Source organism: Conger conger, chromosome 11 (genome assembly GCF_963514075.1).
Source record: "Conger conger chromosome 11, fConCon1.1, whole genome shotgun sequence".
In the NCBI taxonomy this organism is placed as follows: domain Eukaryota; kingdom Metazoa; phylum Chordata; class Actinopteri; order Anguilliformes; family Congridae; genus Conger; species Conger conger.
Genome location: NC_083770.1, coordinates 30,647,391 through 30,663,952, shown reverse-complemented (window position 1 = coordinate 30,663,952; position 16,562 = coordinate 30,647,391). Strand labels below are relative to the sequence as shown.

The window sequence follows — 16,562 nt, the reverse complement described above, 5'->3', positions numbered from 1 at the left end:
GATCATATGTGTAATGTTGCTTGTGACTGACCTGTGTACATGTATGGTTTGAGAGAGAACATGAGCAGTAGTTTATACGAGTGTCCTCTCCATCTCCCCCTTTCTCCCCCAGCGGACCCAAACACCCTGTTTCGCTCCAACTCCCTGGCCTCCAAAGCCATGGAACAGTTTATGAAGGTGTGTGCTAACTATCACTCTCCCAGTCTCACTCCCTCTCCCTCTGCCTTACTCTCACTCAATCTTATTCTCTCTCTCCCTCCATCTCTGACACTTGCTCTGTCTCACCCTCCCTGTCTTTCACTCTGACTATTTACTCACTGCCCTTTAACCTGTATGTTTGTGAAAAGGGCTTTATTCGCCCTGGGATGGCAGGTCCCTGTATATCTGTGTTCTGTGTTGGCAGGCAGTGGGGATGCTGTACCTGCACGAGGTGCTGAAGCCCATCATCAACCGCATCTTTGAGGATAAGAAATACATCGAGCTGGACCCCTGCAAGATCGAGCTGAACCGCACCAGGTAAAGGGAGCCAGGCAGAGGAGAGGTGGGGTAGAGCAGGGGTGCAGGGCCACTGTCACTCCAGCAGTCTTTCAGTAGAATCTCTGTGGTACAGCCATACCACCATGCACTCTGCTCCTGCTGAATGACTGAAGCTAAGCAGGTGTGGGCTTGAGTAGTACTTGGATGGGAGACCTCCTGGGAAAACTAAGTTGCTGCTAGATGTGGCGTTGTTGGGCCAGTAGGTGGCAATCTTCCCTCTGGTCAAATAAATCCCAGCGCTGCAGTGCAGTGATGGGGATACTGTGCTGTAGGAGATGCTGTCTTTCGGATGAGACGTTAAACTGACTCACTGTGGTCATTAAAGATCGCATGACACTCTTTGCAAAGAGTAGGGGGTTCCCTGGTGTCCTGGCTAAATTCCCAACCTAGCTCTTTTAACCTGCCACCTAATAATTCCCTGATTTCATTGGCTAAAACAGTTGGCTCTCCCTCTCCACCTTAGCTGATGTGTTGAGCATTCTGGTGCAAAATGGCTGCTGTTGCATCACCCAGGCGGGTGCTACAGTCTTTTGATGAGGCCATCTGCAACTCATACTACTTCTGCATTACAGTGTTCCTCAACGTGCTTGCTTTTACAGAAAAGGTACTTGCCCACCCAGCACCAGTCCAATCAGTGCAGAGCGTAGAGTCCCTTGATTGGTTCTTCCCTGATGATTAAACACTAGCGGCCTTTGATTGGTCGTCCTGGTGCACTGGGCTCCAGGTCTTGGGTGTGTACTGAGTGGCGATAGTGCCCAGCGGTTGGCTCTGGGCCTTGAGGTTTAGCGGAGCGCTAATGAGCTGCAGTGGAGCAGCCTGCTGCCAGCTCCCTCTCAGCACTCTTTGAGACACGGATCCAGACATGAAGAAAGGGAGGGAATGGGGGGGCGGAAAGCAGTTGCCTAGCAACCAGAGAGAAACCTTCTGAGATGCATATCTCTGAATCCCCCACCCCCTCCCCAGATCCTATATCCATTTCCATATCGCTGTTCGTTTAACCTCGGCCTTGTGAGGGTCGATGGCACCCCCATTGCCCTGGGACGTTTCACACTCAGGACAGGGGCACATCGCTCCAAAGGCTTTGCCACACAAAAGAAGACCTTTGTCAGAGGTTTACAGCTTACAACTAGAACAGCATGCTAAAAGATCACATTTTGGAAGATGAATGGAGCCTCTCGAGGGGGCCGTGCCAGGGAGAGAGGGTTTCAGTTGGCAGGGTTGTCCCCATCCCCCATCTCATTGTGTAAGATTGGGTCCTCGGGGTTGCATACAGCAGCTGCTTCTCAGATATAATCAGCGGGCAGCTCAGCTGGTGGACCGCACAGTGAAAAGATCTGGGGCGGGAGAGTGCACTTCAGAGGACAGTTTGTGCTTGCGATGTGTTCATGAGACGACCACACTGTAAAAACCAAAAAAGAAGTCAATCTCAACGAGTATTTTAGAACTTATACAGAGACTTAAAATCTTACGTCTTTTACTTTTCTGCTACATAATACAAAAATATTGGCAATGAGGTGAATTATTTCAAGATTTGCCAATGAAATAAGGACATTTGTCAAGCAAACAGTAACTTAAAACAAACTAATATTTTCTACTTGAGAAAAAATAAGATCATGAGTCTTACAAGAGTTTTAGTCTATTACTAAGATTTTTTTGCAGTGCATATAAATATGGGTAAAATAAATGACAGGTAGAAAAAAGTACTAAAATGTTGAGGTGAGGCATGGCAATAATTCTGCTAAAGACAGAAAGAATCTCTCCAGACAGACTCTTTTATCTTCCCTCTTCCCCTCCGGGCCGTGAAGGCGGATCTCCTTCAAAGGGGCGGTGTCGGAGGCGGAGGTGCGGGAGAGCAGTGTGGAGCTGCTGCAGGGATACCTGGCCAGCATCATGGACTCCATCGTGGGCTCTGTGGCGCAGTGTCCGCCTGTCATGAGGGTGGCCTTCAAGCAGCTGCACAAGAGGGTGGAGGAACAGTTCCCCGAACCAGAGAACGAGGTCAGCACACTCGCTCCACAGCACTGCCTACTGCCAAGCCGCACAACTGCCCACTCTTTCAGAAAAGAGGTCTCGCTAGATCCACTTGAGGTTCTTTGGTTTGTGTCATCGGGACCCCTTATAGATCTATGTAGAATCCTTTGTAAAGGTCATGACTCTACTTCCTATGGGTTCTACTTGTGACACTAGGAATGGTTCTACCTAGAATGGTTCAATCTCATAAGAGTTCTTTAGCTTCTAAAGAATCCTGAAAGAACTCTTTCTGCCAAAAAGGGTCTTTTGAAGAAAATACTTTTAAAGTTCATTTGCTCTTGAAATAATAACCATTACAAAAAAAAAATCCTTTCTAGGTAGAACCTCCAAGAAGAACCCTCTTAGAGCCATTTTTAGAGCCAAGTGTATGCAGGGTAGGCAGTAGTACTGATGTGGGCACACATTAATTCCAAACAGTACACTTAACCCCAGTGTACACTTTCTGTCACCACTGCATGTCAGGTTTTTCCCTCCCTTAAGAGTTCTAAATAGCACTTGCGAATGGGAACTATTTCCATGAGAGGGAAGATGTGTATAATTAAAAGTGATTACTATTTTGTTTTCTGTGACCAAACTAATAGTTTGGGTCACAGACATTTATTCTACTATTTTAAAGGTGTGAATGGGAAATTGCAAAACTAATTGACTCACCTAACATTGTACACCTACTGAGATTTCTGAAGGTAATCTTAGAAGACTCACACTACAGACAACCCCATACACACAGTAAGATGCACACCACTCAAAACACTGCGCATTTACACCCCAGCATTGACAGACATGCTCGTACACACGTGGCTGTTCCACCAATAGGAGCTAAAGTACACAACCCATGAGGGCACAGTCACACGGCGCTGCTCTGTCCTTGGGTGCCGGTTCAGAAACGACCCCTGGGCATCCTCAAATCATGAGCTCAGCATAGAGAAGAAGGACCCAGGGCGCCTAGTGTCTATAATGCTGCATCCATTATAGACACTATCTGAGCTGCATCCATTTGGGACTATCTGAGCTACATCCATTGTAGATGCTATCTAAGCTGCATCCATTAGAGACACTATCTCAGCAAATCAAGGGCTCAATCTTCATCTCAGGTGGACCTTGTACCTTGTAATTGTGCTTTTCAGACTTAGTGTTGTTGTTTTGACATGTACAGGGGCCTGTGTGAAGGAGAGAGAGTTCCCCTCAGAGTTGACTCATCACTGGTCTGGTCTCCTCTCCCACGCTCTGTCTGTAGGATGTTAAGTACCTGGCCATCAGCGGCTTTTTCTTCCTACGCTTCTTTGCTCCCGCCATCCTGACCCCCAAACTCTTCCACCTGAGAGACCACCATGCCGACACACGGACCAGCCGCACACTGCTGCTGCTGGCCAAGGTACGTCACTCACACTCGCTCACAGAAGTCTTATCCAGGATGAAGAGAAAGAGATTTCTCTACCAAAACTTGCTCATCAATAACTAATGTGTTGAACGTTCATTAATATTTGTAGCAACACCTTCTTATGAACAACTAAAGTTACAGCTGCACTTTCTCTACTGAAACCAATAACTAACGGTACTGCTTTATCATTCATTCATATTTGTACCGACCCTTGCCAATAATGGACTAATATTTGTACCGACGACCGTCTCAGTTAATTTGACACAGGCTGTTGTAAGATAAAGAGCTATTTACTGAAGAAACAGTACAATGATAATGGTAGCAATCTAGCCAACTCATCTACCCTTATTTAACCATTTATTGCTAGTACACTAAATAAGGGATTAAGAGAACAAACTGAGTAGATATTAGTTGACGATATTATTACTGCTAATTTTAGCCTCAGTTAACTTGTCATGTCTCAAAATAAAATATCCCCAGGTAAAGAAGCCATCCACTATTACATTTTGTGAATTGTCAAAAGCACAAGTAAATCCATAATTTGCCGGCGTCGATTGTCAGATATTCACATTTAATAAATGTATATTTATTTTGGCAGGTGGGCTAGTGGAAATGTACCGGGGGCAAGTAGAGTCCTTAAGGTTGATCCCCATTAGCAATGTATCAGTTTTTAAATTGCCACTGACAGTTGAAACTATTTTAGCCTGTAGTTTTTTGGCGGAGACAGCAGGAGGGGCCTTGGGCCGTCTCTCCAGGGCCTCATGGCCCCTCGCTGTAGCCGTGTGGGAGAGGAGCTGTCCACAGTGCTGAAAGCCTGTTGCTACGTGTCCGCTAAAGAAAAGCGGCTATTTTTACCCTGCTGCGGCGAGACTCCCGTCTGAAAGCCCAGGCGCGGGGAGAGTGAAGTGGAGCCCTGCTTCCTCTCTCCAGCCCTCCACCCCCCACCCCTTCCCCTGGACCAGGTGTGGGGAGGACAAAGGGGGACGCACGGGGAGAACGGCCGTGCCGTGTTTGATCTGAGAGACAGACAGGACCGAGACAAAGAGAGAGAGAGATCTCACTAAACCCATACTGAATATACAGTAGCAGTCTCTAAAGTGTAATTACCATGGTGATGACTGTGGGATAATGTCGAATGGGAAATGATTGATAGAAAAGAGCAGCTCCTTATTTGTGTCAGTATTGACAAGGAAGCTGTGTTCATGGAGCGCTCTGTTGAATGTAACACCATTTTTTTTCACGATATAGTGTTCAGCTCAGCCAATTGCACACACCTCTCAGGTTCTTTATGACAGCAGGTTTGGGTGCTATATTACAGTACAAAACAGGCCATGAAGGCACTCCTTCATTAATATTCAAAAGAGCTAATATCAAATTGCAATATTTAGGCTTCAAATATAGGGAGACTGCACAGCCAGTGCTACACACAAATACACACACACAGAAACAAACACACATGCGCACAAACACACAGATATGCAAACAGTGTAGAGTATGTAGTTGGTTTATAGAACCTCTGCTATAATCTCTCTGTTCTATCACATTGCGCACCTTACTGTTTAGATAGGGGTGGGTGTGGTGTGATTGAGCCATTGCAGTGAAACGCAGAGCCATCAAGCGTTCTTGTTGTTTGCAGAGTTGTGATGAGTCAGGCTGTGCGGTCTGTCCACGCTCCACTGTTCTGATGAGAAAATGTTCCCTTTTCAGTGACACGGTGTGCGCGTCGTGTGCATGCGTGTGTGTCCGAGAGCGTGTGTGTATATGTATGTAAGAACATGAATCTCACATTCTCAATGGCTGACATGTGTACAAGGGGTTGTACATGGCAAGACATGATTGAATCATGGAACTGTTAGTAAAGGATCTTTCACAATCAAATCCATCTACAGAGACGCTGCTACCTATACCCCGGTGAACTTGCAAGTGTCCATGTCATAATTCAGTACTATGTGTCTCTGTTGTTGATGTCCTTTGATGTGTAGTGTTGGGATGTGACTGACAGTGTTAAGGTTTAAAGTATATGCATGTGTGCACCTCTGCAGGCGGTGCAGAGCGTGGGGAACCTGGGCCTGCAGCTGGGGCACGGGAAGGAGCAGTGGATGGCCCCCCTGCACCCCGTCATCCTCCGCAGCGTCGCCTCCGTCAAGGACTTCCTGGACAAACTCATCGACATCGACCATGACAACGGTGAGCCGCCCCCCGCTCGGCCTCACTCGGCACTGCGGAGGGAGAAACACGCGCTCCCACGCTCCGCATCGGCAGCGGACATTCTCTTAATCAACATTCGGCGCTACCGGTCAAATTAATTTGACTTGATATAACCAATCATATTAGATTAGATTCACTGTCTGTGTTCACTGTTTGTTTTGTGTTATCAAGCTGTGGTTCATTATTGCAAATAACACACAGCAGCACAAGAATGATGAATCACATTCTGATATATACTGTATGCTACCCAGAAGTTCCTCTGCTGCTGAAATCCCGGAGTGCACTTTACCTGGATATTCTCCCATAAACCCTGTAAGCCCCTTTGTTGATTGCACAGTGTAGTGTAATTGAATTTGGAAAGTAGGAGTCTTTGAATTGGCAGCAATCCCCAAACTGGAGTGTTAAGACAAGGGCCATCCAACAGTGGGATTTACAGCAGCACTGGTGAGTAACCGCTGTGCATCTGCTCTCAGCTGGGCTGTGTACAGCTGTCTCACTGACTGTGCTCTGATTGGCCCATCACTGAGGTGGCTGCTGCTTGCCTCTCAGGAAGTCTGAGTTAAACCTGGGAGACACAGAGAACAGGCAACCCCTACCTCAGTGCCCATACACATACCCCACTACCTCAGTCCCCATACACACACATACACACCCCTACCTCAGTCCCCATACACACACACACACACCCCTACCTCAGTCCCCATACACACACATACACACCCCTACATCAGTCCCCATAGGCACACACACCCACCTCAGTGCCTGTACACACATACACACCCCTACCTCAGTCCCCATACACACACACACACACACACACACACACACACCCCTACCTCAGTCCCCATAGGCACACACACCCACTTCAGTGCCTGTACACACATACACACCCACCTCAGCCCCCATACACACACACACACACACACACACACACACCCCTTCCTCAGTCGCCATACGCACACACACACACCTCAGTGCCCGTGCACCCACACATGGATGCTAGGTTAAACGAGCGCTCGGCATACGTGGCCATCAAACGCGGGTGTCAGCGTGGGAGGCCAGTTATTACTGAAATACCCTCAACAAAGGCGTGTGGTGAAATATTAATGTCTGTCGATCAGCCGACACCACATGGAGCAGCGAGCGAGCGCTGGAGCCGGGGCGGCCGGCTGGCGGGCCGTGTGACCCTGCAGGCCTCGCCACCCCTGAGCACTCTCTGTGAGCCAGCGCGCTCCAGCCCCAGCAGGCTTTATGAAATATCACCTTCCAATCTCCCCCTGTCATCTCGCGCTGACTAATTTCCTTCAAAGGAGCAAGTTAACATTTAATGCACTTCATGTAAAAGCATCGGCGCGTGCGTCGCTCCGCTGAACAGGAGCGTTTCGGGTGGGGGTGCGGGGGGAGATAAGCTAATCGAATAATAAAAGTGGCAGGATGAAATGAGAAACGCTGAGAACCGCTGGAGCTTTGACTCATTCCCAGCTTCTGGCTTGCTATTGAAGTCATGTTCACTAATGCTTCAGTGAATGGCCTTTGCGTGCTGCGTGTTTTAAACCTGAGTGGGGCTTAAGAGGCGAGTGTTGCAGTAAGTCAGCCTCTTGTAGGGAGGGCAAAGGGCCTCCCAGCAGAGGGAGACTTTTCAATAAGCCACTAAACCTCAGATACAGAATGGAGCAAATTCATGAGACCGCAGGGGCATGGGGGTACACACACACAGATGTGCATATACTGTACACCATACACACACACTCTCTCCCACGCACACACACACACACACACATACACCGTTCACACACACAAACACACACACACTCTCCCACACACACACACACACACACACACACACACACCATTCACACGCATAGACACATACACTCTCTCCCACACACACACACACACATACACCGTTCACACGCACAGACACACACACTCTCTCCCACACACACACTTACACATACACCGTTCACACACAGAAACACACACTCTCCCACACACACACACACACACACCATTTACACCGTTCACACACACAGACACACACACTCTCTCCCACACACACACACACACACACACACACACACCATTCACACGCACAGACACACACACACTCTCCCACACACACACACACACACACGCTCTCCCACACACACACACTATTCACACACACACTCTCTCCCACACACACACACACACACACACCGTTCACACACACACACCGTTCACACACACAGAGACACACACTCTCTCCCACACACACACACCGTTCACACACACACATCTGAAAGGACCTGCAGAAACCTGAGGGGTTTTCGGCTGACTCCGAGATGCAGTGGGCAGGGAGTGGGGCATGGAGGAAGGATGTGCAGACCATGCCCCAGGGGTATCTCCCCACTTCCTCTTTAACGTAACTACACTTTTAACAGCTATTTATACCCAGCGAGCTGCTGGGCTCATTTGCATGCCGCTCCCCTCGGTAGCAGTAATTGCTGAAGAAAGTTTACAGCACTGCTGCTGTATCATTATGAACATAATGTGGAAAATGGCTCAGCTCTGCGTATAATAGAAGCAGCCTGCTGCGTTCGAGCCTCGTTGGGCTTCTGCACTCGGTTATGGGCGCTAATTGCAGTCTTGCTCTCGGGAAATGTGGCAGAGACAGAATTCAGAGAAAAGTGCGAGCTGCACTTTTCTTCCCTTATTCTATGTCTTTATCATTGCTACACAAAAGATGTGAAACTGCTTATGCAAATGTGCGTTACTGTACTCCTTTCTCGTTTCGCCTTTTAAAAAGGTTTCAGTGTTACCAAGTTGACATTATACTATAGCTCCCCCTTGTGTTCTCTTCAGGCTGGTGCACTTTGAAAGGCTGTGTAGCCTGGAAACCCCACAATCCTGTCCTGTGCTGCCGAACTCTCTGGAAATAAAAGCAGTCCTCACAGAAGCTTCATGCAGAGCGTGTTTCTGTTGTCATGCTGCTCCATTTGATTGAATTCAACTACAGGTTGATCAGTATTCTGCAAGCTGTGTGGACTGCCCATCATCTTGGTAAGGTTAGATAAGACAAAGCAACACGTAATATGCAGGCTTTTCCCAATAAATATCTAATGTCTCTGCACTGTCAGACAGCTTGGTGGACTAGGGCAAGGGCAGCAAAGTATTTGAGTCCATCCATCCATCCATCCATCCATCATCACCCGCTTATCCGGATTCGGGTCGCGGTGGCAGTAGGCAAAGCCGGGTATTCCAGGCGTCCCTCTCCCCAGCAACGCATTCTAGCTCCTCCTGGGGGATCCCGAGGCATTCCCTGGCCAGGAGAGATATATAATCTCTCCAGTGGGCTCTGGGTCTCCCTCGGGGTCTCCGCCCAGTTGGACGAGCCCGGAAAACCTCCAAAGGGAGGCGCCGGGAGGCATCCTGATCAGATGCCCGAACCACCTCAATTGGCTCCTTTCGACGCGAAGGAACAGCGGCTCTACTCCGAGCTCCCTCCGGATGTCCGAGCTCCTCACCCTATCTCTAAGGCTGAGCCCGGCCACCCTACAGAGGAAGCTCATTTCTGCCGCTTGTATACGTGATCTCGTTCTTTCGGTCACTACCCAAAGCTTGTGACCATAGGTGAGGGTTGGGATGTAGATGGACCAGTAAATCGAGAGCTTCGCCGTCGCTCAGCTCCCTCTTCACCATGACTGTCCGGTGCAATGCCTGCATTACTGCTGACGCTGCACCGCCTGTCGATCTCACGCTCCCTTCTACCCTCACTTGTGAACAAGACCCCGAGATACTTGAACTCCTTCACTTGGGGCAAAGACTCGTTCCCAACCCAGAGGGAGCAATCCACCTTTTTCCGGCCGAGAACCATGGCCTCAGACTTGGAGGTGCTGACTCTCATCCCGGCCGCTTCACACTCGGCTGCAAACCGCTCCAGTGCGTGCTGAAGGTCACGGTCCGATGAAGCCAGCAGAACCACATCATCCGCAAAAAGCAGAGATGCGATTCTGAGGTCACCAAACCGAGTTTGAGTCCAGAACAAAAATATAGGTGAGCTGAGCGAACTACCATCAAATGATCCCTTAAGCTCTGAGTAACAGTGAAAGCCATGTTTGACCTCCCTTACCTTGTCTGGGTTGTGAAGTGACTGGTGTGAGTGCTGTCTCTGTGTCGCCCCCTGCAGTGTCGGAGGTGCCCCAGCGGGCGGTGTTCCTGCCCTCGGTCACGGTGAAGGAGGGCTACCTGCACAAGCGCAAGGCCGAGGGCCCCCAGCTGCTCACCCGCTTCGCCTTCAAGAAGCGCTACTTCTGGCTGAGCAGCGAGACCCTGTCCTACGCCAAGACCCCGGACTGGCAGGTCTGTTCCCCCTACCCCTTTCCTGTGTCGCTCCGGGTCCTCCAGTATCCCAATTCCTTCTCAGTCCCCTGTCCAGTTACCACATCACCAGGTTCCCTTTTCACTCATCCCTTTTCATTGTCATCACAATAGACAGCAGTGCTATCAGGACTGTGTTACCGCTGTTTGAAACAGGATTAGTGCTCTGACAGTGAGGAGGTAGAATGGCGGTTCCATCTTCAATTAGCTAAATACCTTTTTGAAAGGAATATATTACCACATAGAAATGACATTGTAATCAGCCCCATTGCTTTAATTTATTTCGCTTTAGCACCGAGCATGAGCACATCTTTATCAGCGAGGTGACTACTGTACGCTACTCCCTTCGATAATGAGCGCTCATTTGCAGTGGTGTACCAGGATGAAAATGTGAGCAACGGAGAAAGGGAGAGAGAAACATTGTGCGTGTGTGTGTGTATGTGTGTGTGAAAATGATGGAACTAATTTTTCTTTTTTCTTAAAAAAAAAAAACCAAACAAACCTTGTAGTCCCTATCATCAACGACACAGATAACCTAGCTAGCACACCAGGTTTTCCTCCAACTCCACCCCAAGCCTGCCACACAGATTCCTCCTCGCCACAAAAAGGGCAGCCCTCCCCAATGCATGGTCAATATGTGCAGGTGTCTATTGGTGGCTGTGGCTCCATGGATGGAGACAGAGAGAGACAGAGACTGAGAGAGACACACAGGGAGCATCCTCCTTTATGCGTGAAGAATAAAACCCTCTTTGATTGGTGACTGGATATTCATAGAAAAACATTGTAAATCACAACAACAGACAATATTCCTAACCCCTTTTCCTCCAAGAGACTGATTTGCACAATAAAGACGTCTTTTTCCACCTCCCACCTTTACCGTCCCTTCCCCACTTTCATACCTTTCCCTCCCTTCCTCCTTCCCTCCCACCACTCTGACCTCAATTCCCCTTCCTCCCTAAGCAAATATTATTTCCCCCACATCTTACACAAACATGAAAACACTAGTACTCACAATACATTGAGCTCCATTATGTTTTGGACAAAGATATAAAATATATATTTTTTCTTGATTTGGCTCTGTTCTATGTACACAGTTTTAGATATGCTATCAAATAATTTGGTAAGATTTTATTTTATTGACTCTTAATTACCTAGTATTTACTGTGTAAATACCAGGTACTTATTAGGTAACTATTTCAGAGGTAAGTACTATGAAAAGGGCTGTAAAAAGTACTTACATATGGTACTTACTGACAATGTTTCATAGTACATGCTTCTGAAATCAAAGTACTTACCTAATAATTACACAATAGCTGTGTACTTACCCAGAAAATACGAGGGAATTTACCTGCTGTAAAATAAACTGTTAGCAACAATTACCAATATATAAAATATCCTTTGATAAAAGCTGGGAATATGTACTTTAAAATTGTGGAGTCCCAAAACAAAAACAAAAAAAAGATGTCTGTCCCAAACATTAGGGACTGACTGTATGTGACCCACGCACACCTCCGCAGGTGCGCTCCTCTATCCCCATCCAGCGCGTCTGCGCGGTGGAGCGCGTGGACGAGAACGCCTTCCAGCAGCAGCACGTGATGCAGGTCATCAGCCAGGACAGTGACGGGCAGCTGCACACCGTGTACATCCAGTGCAAGGTACGGCCGGGCCTCCACCACGGCTCAAAATACCACCACGGAGGGAGACACTGCAGAGATTAAAGGGCATTAGAGCTAGCGCTCTGGAAACAGCCATCATTAGCCATGCAGTTTTTAATACAAGCAGACCTAATTAGAGCTTGACACTAAGGTAAAGGGTTCTGGATATTTGTATTTGCAAATGAACCCCAGAGAGTATGCTGTCCCACCGAGTTACACTAGACGTGGCTAATTTACAATGGCTGTCTTACAGTGCTTCTCTAATAGAAGCTCACTAGGTGTGTGTGTGTGTGTTTGTGTTTGTGAGTGTGTATATGTATGTGTGTATGTGTGTGTGTGTGTATGTGTACACGTGTGTTTATGATTGTGTATGTGTTTATATGTGTGTGTGTGTGTGTGTGTGTGTGTGTGTATGTATGTGTCTGTGTCTGTGTCAGTGTGTGTATGTATGTGTACGCATGGGTGTTTGTGAGTGTGTATGTGTGTATGCGTGTGTGTGTCAGTGTGTTTATGATTGTGTATGTGTATATATGTGTGTGTGTGTGTATGTATGTGTACGCATGTGTGTTTGTGAGTGTGTATGTGTGTGTGTATGTGTCAGTGTGTGTATGTATGTGTACACATGGGTGTTCGTGAGTGTGTATGTGTGTGTCAGTGTGTGTGTTTGTGTATGTATGTGTACACATGGGTGTTCGTGAGTGTGTGTGTGTGTGTGTATGTGTGTGTGTGTGTCAGTGTGTGTGTGTTTGTGTATGTATGTGTACGCATGGGTGTTCGTGAGTGTGTATGTGTGTGTTCGTGAGTGTGTGTGTGTGTCAGTGTGTGTGTTTGTGTATGTATGTGTACACATGGGTGTTCGTGGGTGTGTATGTATGTTGGCAGGGTGGTGTGTACAGGAATAAACAGGTCTTAACCCGCCTACAGAATGTGAATGAGCTGAACCAGTGGCTGTCGGCCATCAGGAAAGCCAGCATCTACAACGAGCGCATGCTGCCCTCCTTCCACCCGGGGGCGCACCGCAGTGGCAAGTGGACCTGCTGTCTCCAGGGCGACCGCACGGGTAAAAGTGAAAATGTTATACTTTTTTATGTCATCACATACCAGAGGGCGTATACGCTCACTGAGCACTTTATTAGGAACATTTTTACTTTATTACACCTACTTTTTCATGCGATTATCTAATCAGCAGTGCAATGAGAGACAGACTGGGTCAGACTGGTCAAAGCTGGCAGGAAGGTGACAGTAACAGTAACCACACATTACAACAGTGGTATGCAGAAGAGCATCTCTGAACACACAATGAATTATAACATAAATAGTAGAAGTCTAATAAATACCTAATAAAGTGCTTGGTGAGTGTATGTCAATCATGTCAATGTCAATCTGAATTTTCCGTTCCCCTCCAATCAATATCCTTTTCACATAGCGGCACACGTCCTCATCTGACGTCTCCTTCTTCATTTCGCGTCAGTCAAATCTACTAAACTCCCTTCAAAAATTCCCCCCAAAGATCTGTGCATACATCAGCTGCTCTACAGTAACTTCCGTTTCAGCTCGTCTTTAAAATTCACAGCGACAAATTACAGACCAATGGCGTCATGAGAATAACCGTTTCTCCAACTGGAGCAGCTCAGAGCCCATTAGCCACACTGGAAAAAGCTCAGGGATTCAGACCTTCACTCTCCGCAGTTATCTCGCTATGCCTGGTACAGACAGATAGCACGAATAATTGAACTAATAAAAGGAAACATAAATAACAGACTTCAGAGTGGCAGTGTGTCACGCACTTAAGGAACTTGGCTTCCAACTCATAAGCTTAATCTGCTTTTCAGCTCCCAAAGAGGGCACTGCTATTGTACCCTTGAACTTGAATTGCCTCACTAAATATTCAGCTGTGGAAATTGATGAATGTTCATTGTGAATGTTGATTTAGATATGGCCATGTAAAAAATATTATTGAATACAAAATAGACAAAATATGTATGCATAGAATATACACTCAGTGAGCACTTTGTTAGGTATTTATTAGACTTATTTTTTAGACTTCTACTATTTATGTTATGATGCGTTGTGTGTTCAGAGGTGCTCTTCTGCATACCACTGTTGTAATGTGTGGTTATATGCATTACTGTCACCTTCTTGTCAGCTTTGACAATTCTGGCCTGCTGCTCACTGGATGTTTTTTGTTTTTTGCACCATTCTTTGCAAACTCGAGAGACTGTTGTGCGTGAACATCCCAGGAGATCAGCAGTTTCTGAGATACCCTGTCTGGCACCAACAATCATGCCACGGTCAAAGTCACTTAGATCACATTTCTTCCCCATTCTGATATTTTGTCTGAAAAACAGTTGAACCTCTTGATCACATCTGCATGCTTTTATGCATTTAATTGCTGCCACATGATTGGCTGATTAAATATTTCCAACAAGCTGGTGTACAGGTCTACCTAATAAAGTGCTAAGAGTGTATGAACACACACACACGTCCATTCAGGTGCATGCTGAGATAAGCTCATGGACAGAACACCCGCACACACACAAACGCACACACACACGCACACACACATACGCACATGCACACACACACACTCAAACGCACACACGTCCATTCAGGTGCATGCTGAGATAAGCACATGGACGGAACACCCGCACACACGCACACACACACACACACACACACACATACGCACACACACACACACACACACACACACACACACATATACACACACACGCACACACACACACACATACGCACGCACACACACACACACACACACACACACACACGCACACACGTCCATTCAGGTGCATGCTGAGATATGCACAAGGATGGAACACCCACCCACATACACACGCACACACACACACACGCACACACACACACACACGTCCATTCAGGTGCATGCTGAGATATGCACAAGGATGGAACACCCACCCACATACACACGCACACACACACACATACACACACATCCATTCTGGTGCATGCTGAGACAGGCACATAGACGGAACACTGTGTTTCTGTGTCCCTCAGCTCTTGGCTGCAGTCGCACCCACTCTGCTGTTACCCTTGGTGACTGGAGCGATCCCCTCGATCCTGACGCAGAGACACAGACAATTTACAAGCAACTGCTGCAAGGCAGAGACAAACTAAGGTGAGCTGTCATCTCCAGGCCCTGCTCTTAGGAACACATGTGCTGTATAGCTGGACACACAGGGGAGCTGGTGCTGCAACGTAGCTGTTGTTAAGAAGTGTGATTCTGTATTACACTGATATGTGCAGTTCCCCAGCAAGCCACAGGGGGGCAGTGTTGCTAAAACAGTAAATTCTGGACTCATTCCCCCTTTGATTGTTTTACTTGAGATATCGAGAGACTGGGTAGTTAAAGTGATGATACTGTGTGATTAATGTTTCTGCCTTCATGAACAGGAGAAAAGAAAAGCAAGGAGAAGCAAAACAAAGACTAGCTCCTTCACACAGGTTGCCAGTGTTGGCAGGGCATATTGTGACACGTTGCATACTTCAGACTAAACCTTGTGACTAAATGCACCAAGCACAATGGGCCCTGAAACAGCTGTGTTGTTTGTTGGCAGGATGCAGTATGTGGAGTCGGTGGATGCAGAGACGGCCATGGAGGAGGAGAAGAGACTGAGCCCCAGCCTGTCCGCTGGTGAGCCTCCCAATCCCTCCTTTCTTTCTTCCACTATCTATTTATCGTCTGCATAGAACACAGCGCCACGCCAGACCTGGGTTCAGACGTTTTTCTGCAATTGACTAACCATGGAACAAATGAAACGATCCAAAACGAGTGGTGTTTGACCCCAGGCGTGTTGGCGGGGGTGAGCTCACGGCCTGTGGTCCCCTCGCCCCGCAGACGCAGTGGAGCGCAGCCAGCAGTTCCACGAGCGCAGGCAGGCTGCCGCCGCGAGGCTGCTGGACGTGGTGATGGACCTGGAGCGAGCCCACCTGGCCTTCCAGCGCAGGGAGAGGGAAGAGGCCGAAAACCACATCCTCACCCCTTAGAGGGAGCCACACAGGGGGGGGTTTGGGAGGATTTGGGGGGTCGGGGTGGGGGGGCAAGTGGAAATCTATGGAAGGTGTGGGAGTCACTGTATGACAAGAGTGGGAGTCTAATGCAAGAGTGGCAGTCTGTGGAAGGAGTGGGAGTCTATGGAAGGAGTGGGAGTCTATGGAAGGAGTGGGAGTCTGTGGAAGGAGTGGGAGTCTATGGAAGGAGTGGGAGTCTGTGGAAGGAGTGGGAGTCTGTGGAAGGAGTGGGAGTCTGTGGAAAGAGTGGGAGTCTATGAGTCTTTGCCCGTGGTCCCCTTGTTATGCTCTCGTGTTTTTTGTATGTTGTGTCAGAGGAACCCTGTCAGGCCCTGTCGGCCCCC

General features: G+C 47.9%; 1 protein-coding gene across 3 annotated transcripts in view; it reads left to right on the top strand.

Moving 5' to 3' along the window:
• LOC133140340 (rasGAP-activating-like protein 1) overlaps positions 1-16,196 on the top strand; it is a 33,438-nt gene extending 17,242 nt beyond the window's left edge. For all 3 annotated transcript variants that reach the window (XM_061260213.1, XM_061260214.1, XM_061260215.1), the window contains 11 exons: positions 113-177; positions 404-516; positions 2,343-2,535; positions 3,803-3,940; positions 5,989-6,133; positions 10,323-10,495; positions 12,031-12,168; positions 13,093-13,228; positions 15,205-15,325; positions 15,765-15,841; positions 16,046-16,196. In XM_061260213.1, the coding sequence (XP_061116197.1) occupies positions 113-177; positions 404-516; positions 2,343-2,535; positions 3,803-3,940; positions 5,989-6,133; positions 10,323-10,495; positions 12,031-12,168; positions 13,093-13,228; positions 15,205-15,325; positions 15,765-15,841; positions 16,046-16,194 (1,448 nt within the window). In that variant the 3' untranslated portion in view covers positions 16,195-16,196. The remainder of the gene's footprint in view (positions 1-112; positions 178-403; positions 517-2,342; positions 2,536-3,802; positions 3,941-5,988; positions 6,134-10,322; positions 10,496-12,030; positions 12,169-13,092; positions 13,229-15,204; positions 15,326-15,764; positions 15,842-16,045) is intronic.
• The last annotated feature ends 366 nt before the right edge of the window (positions 16,197-16,562 follow it).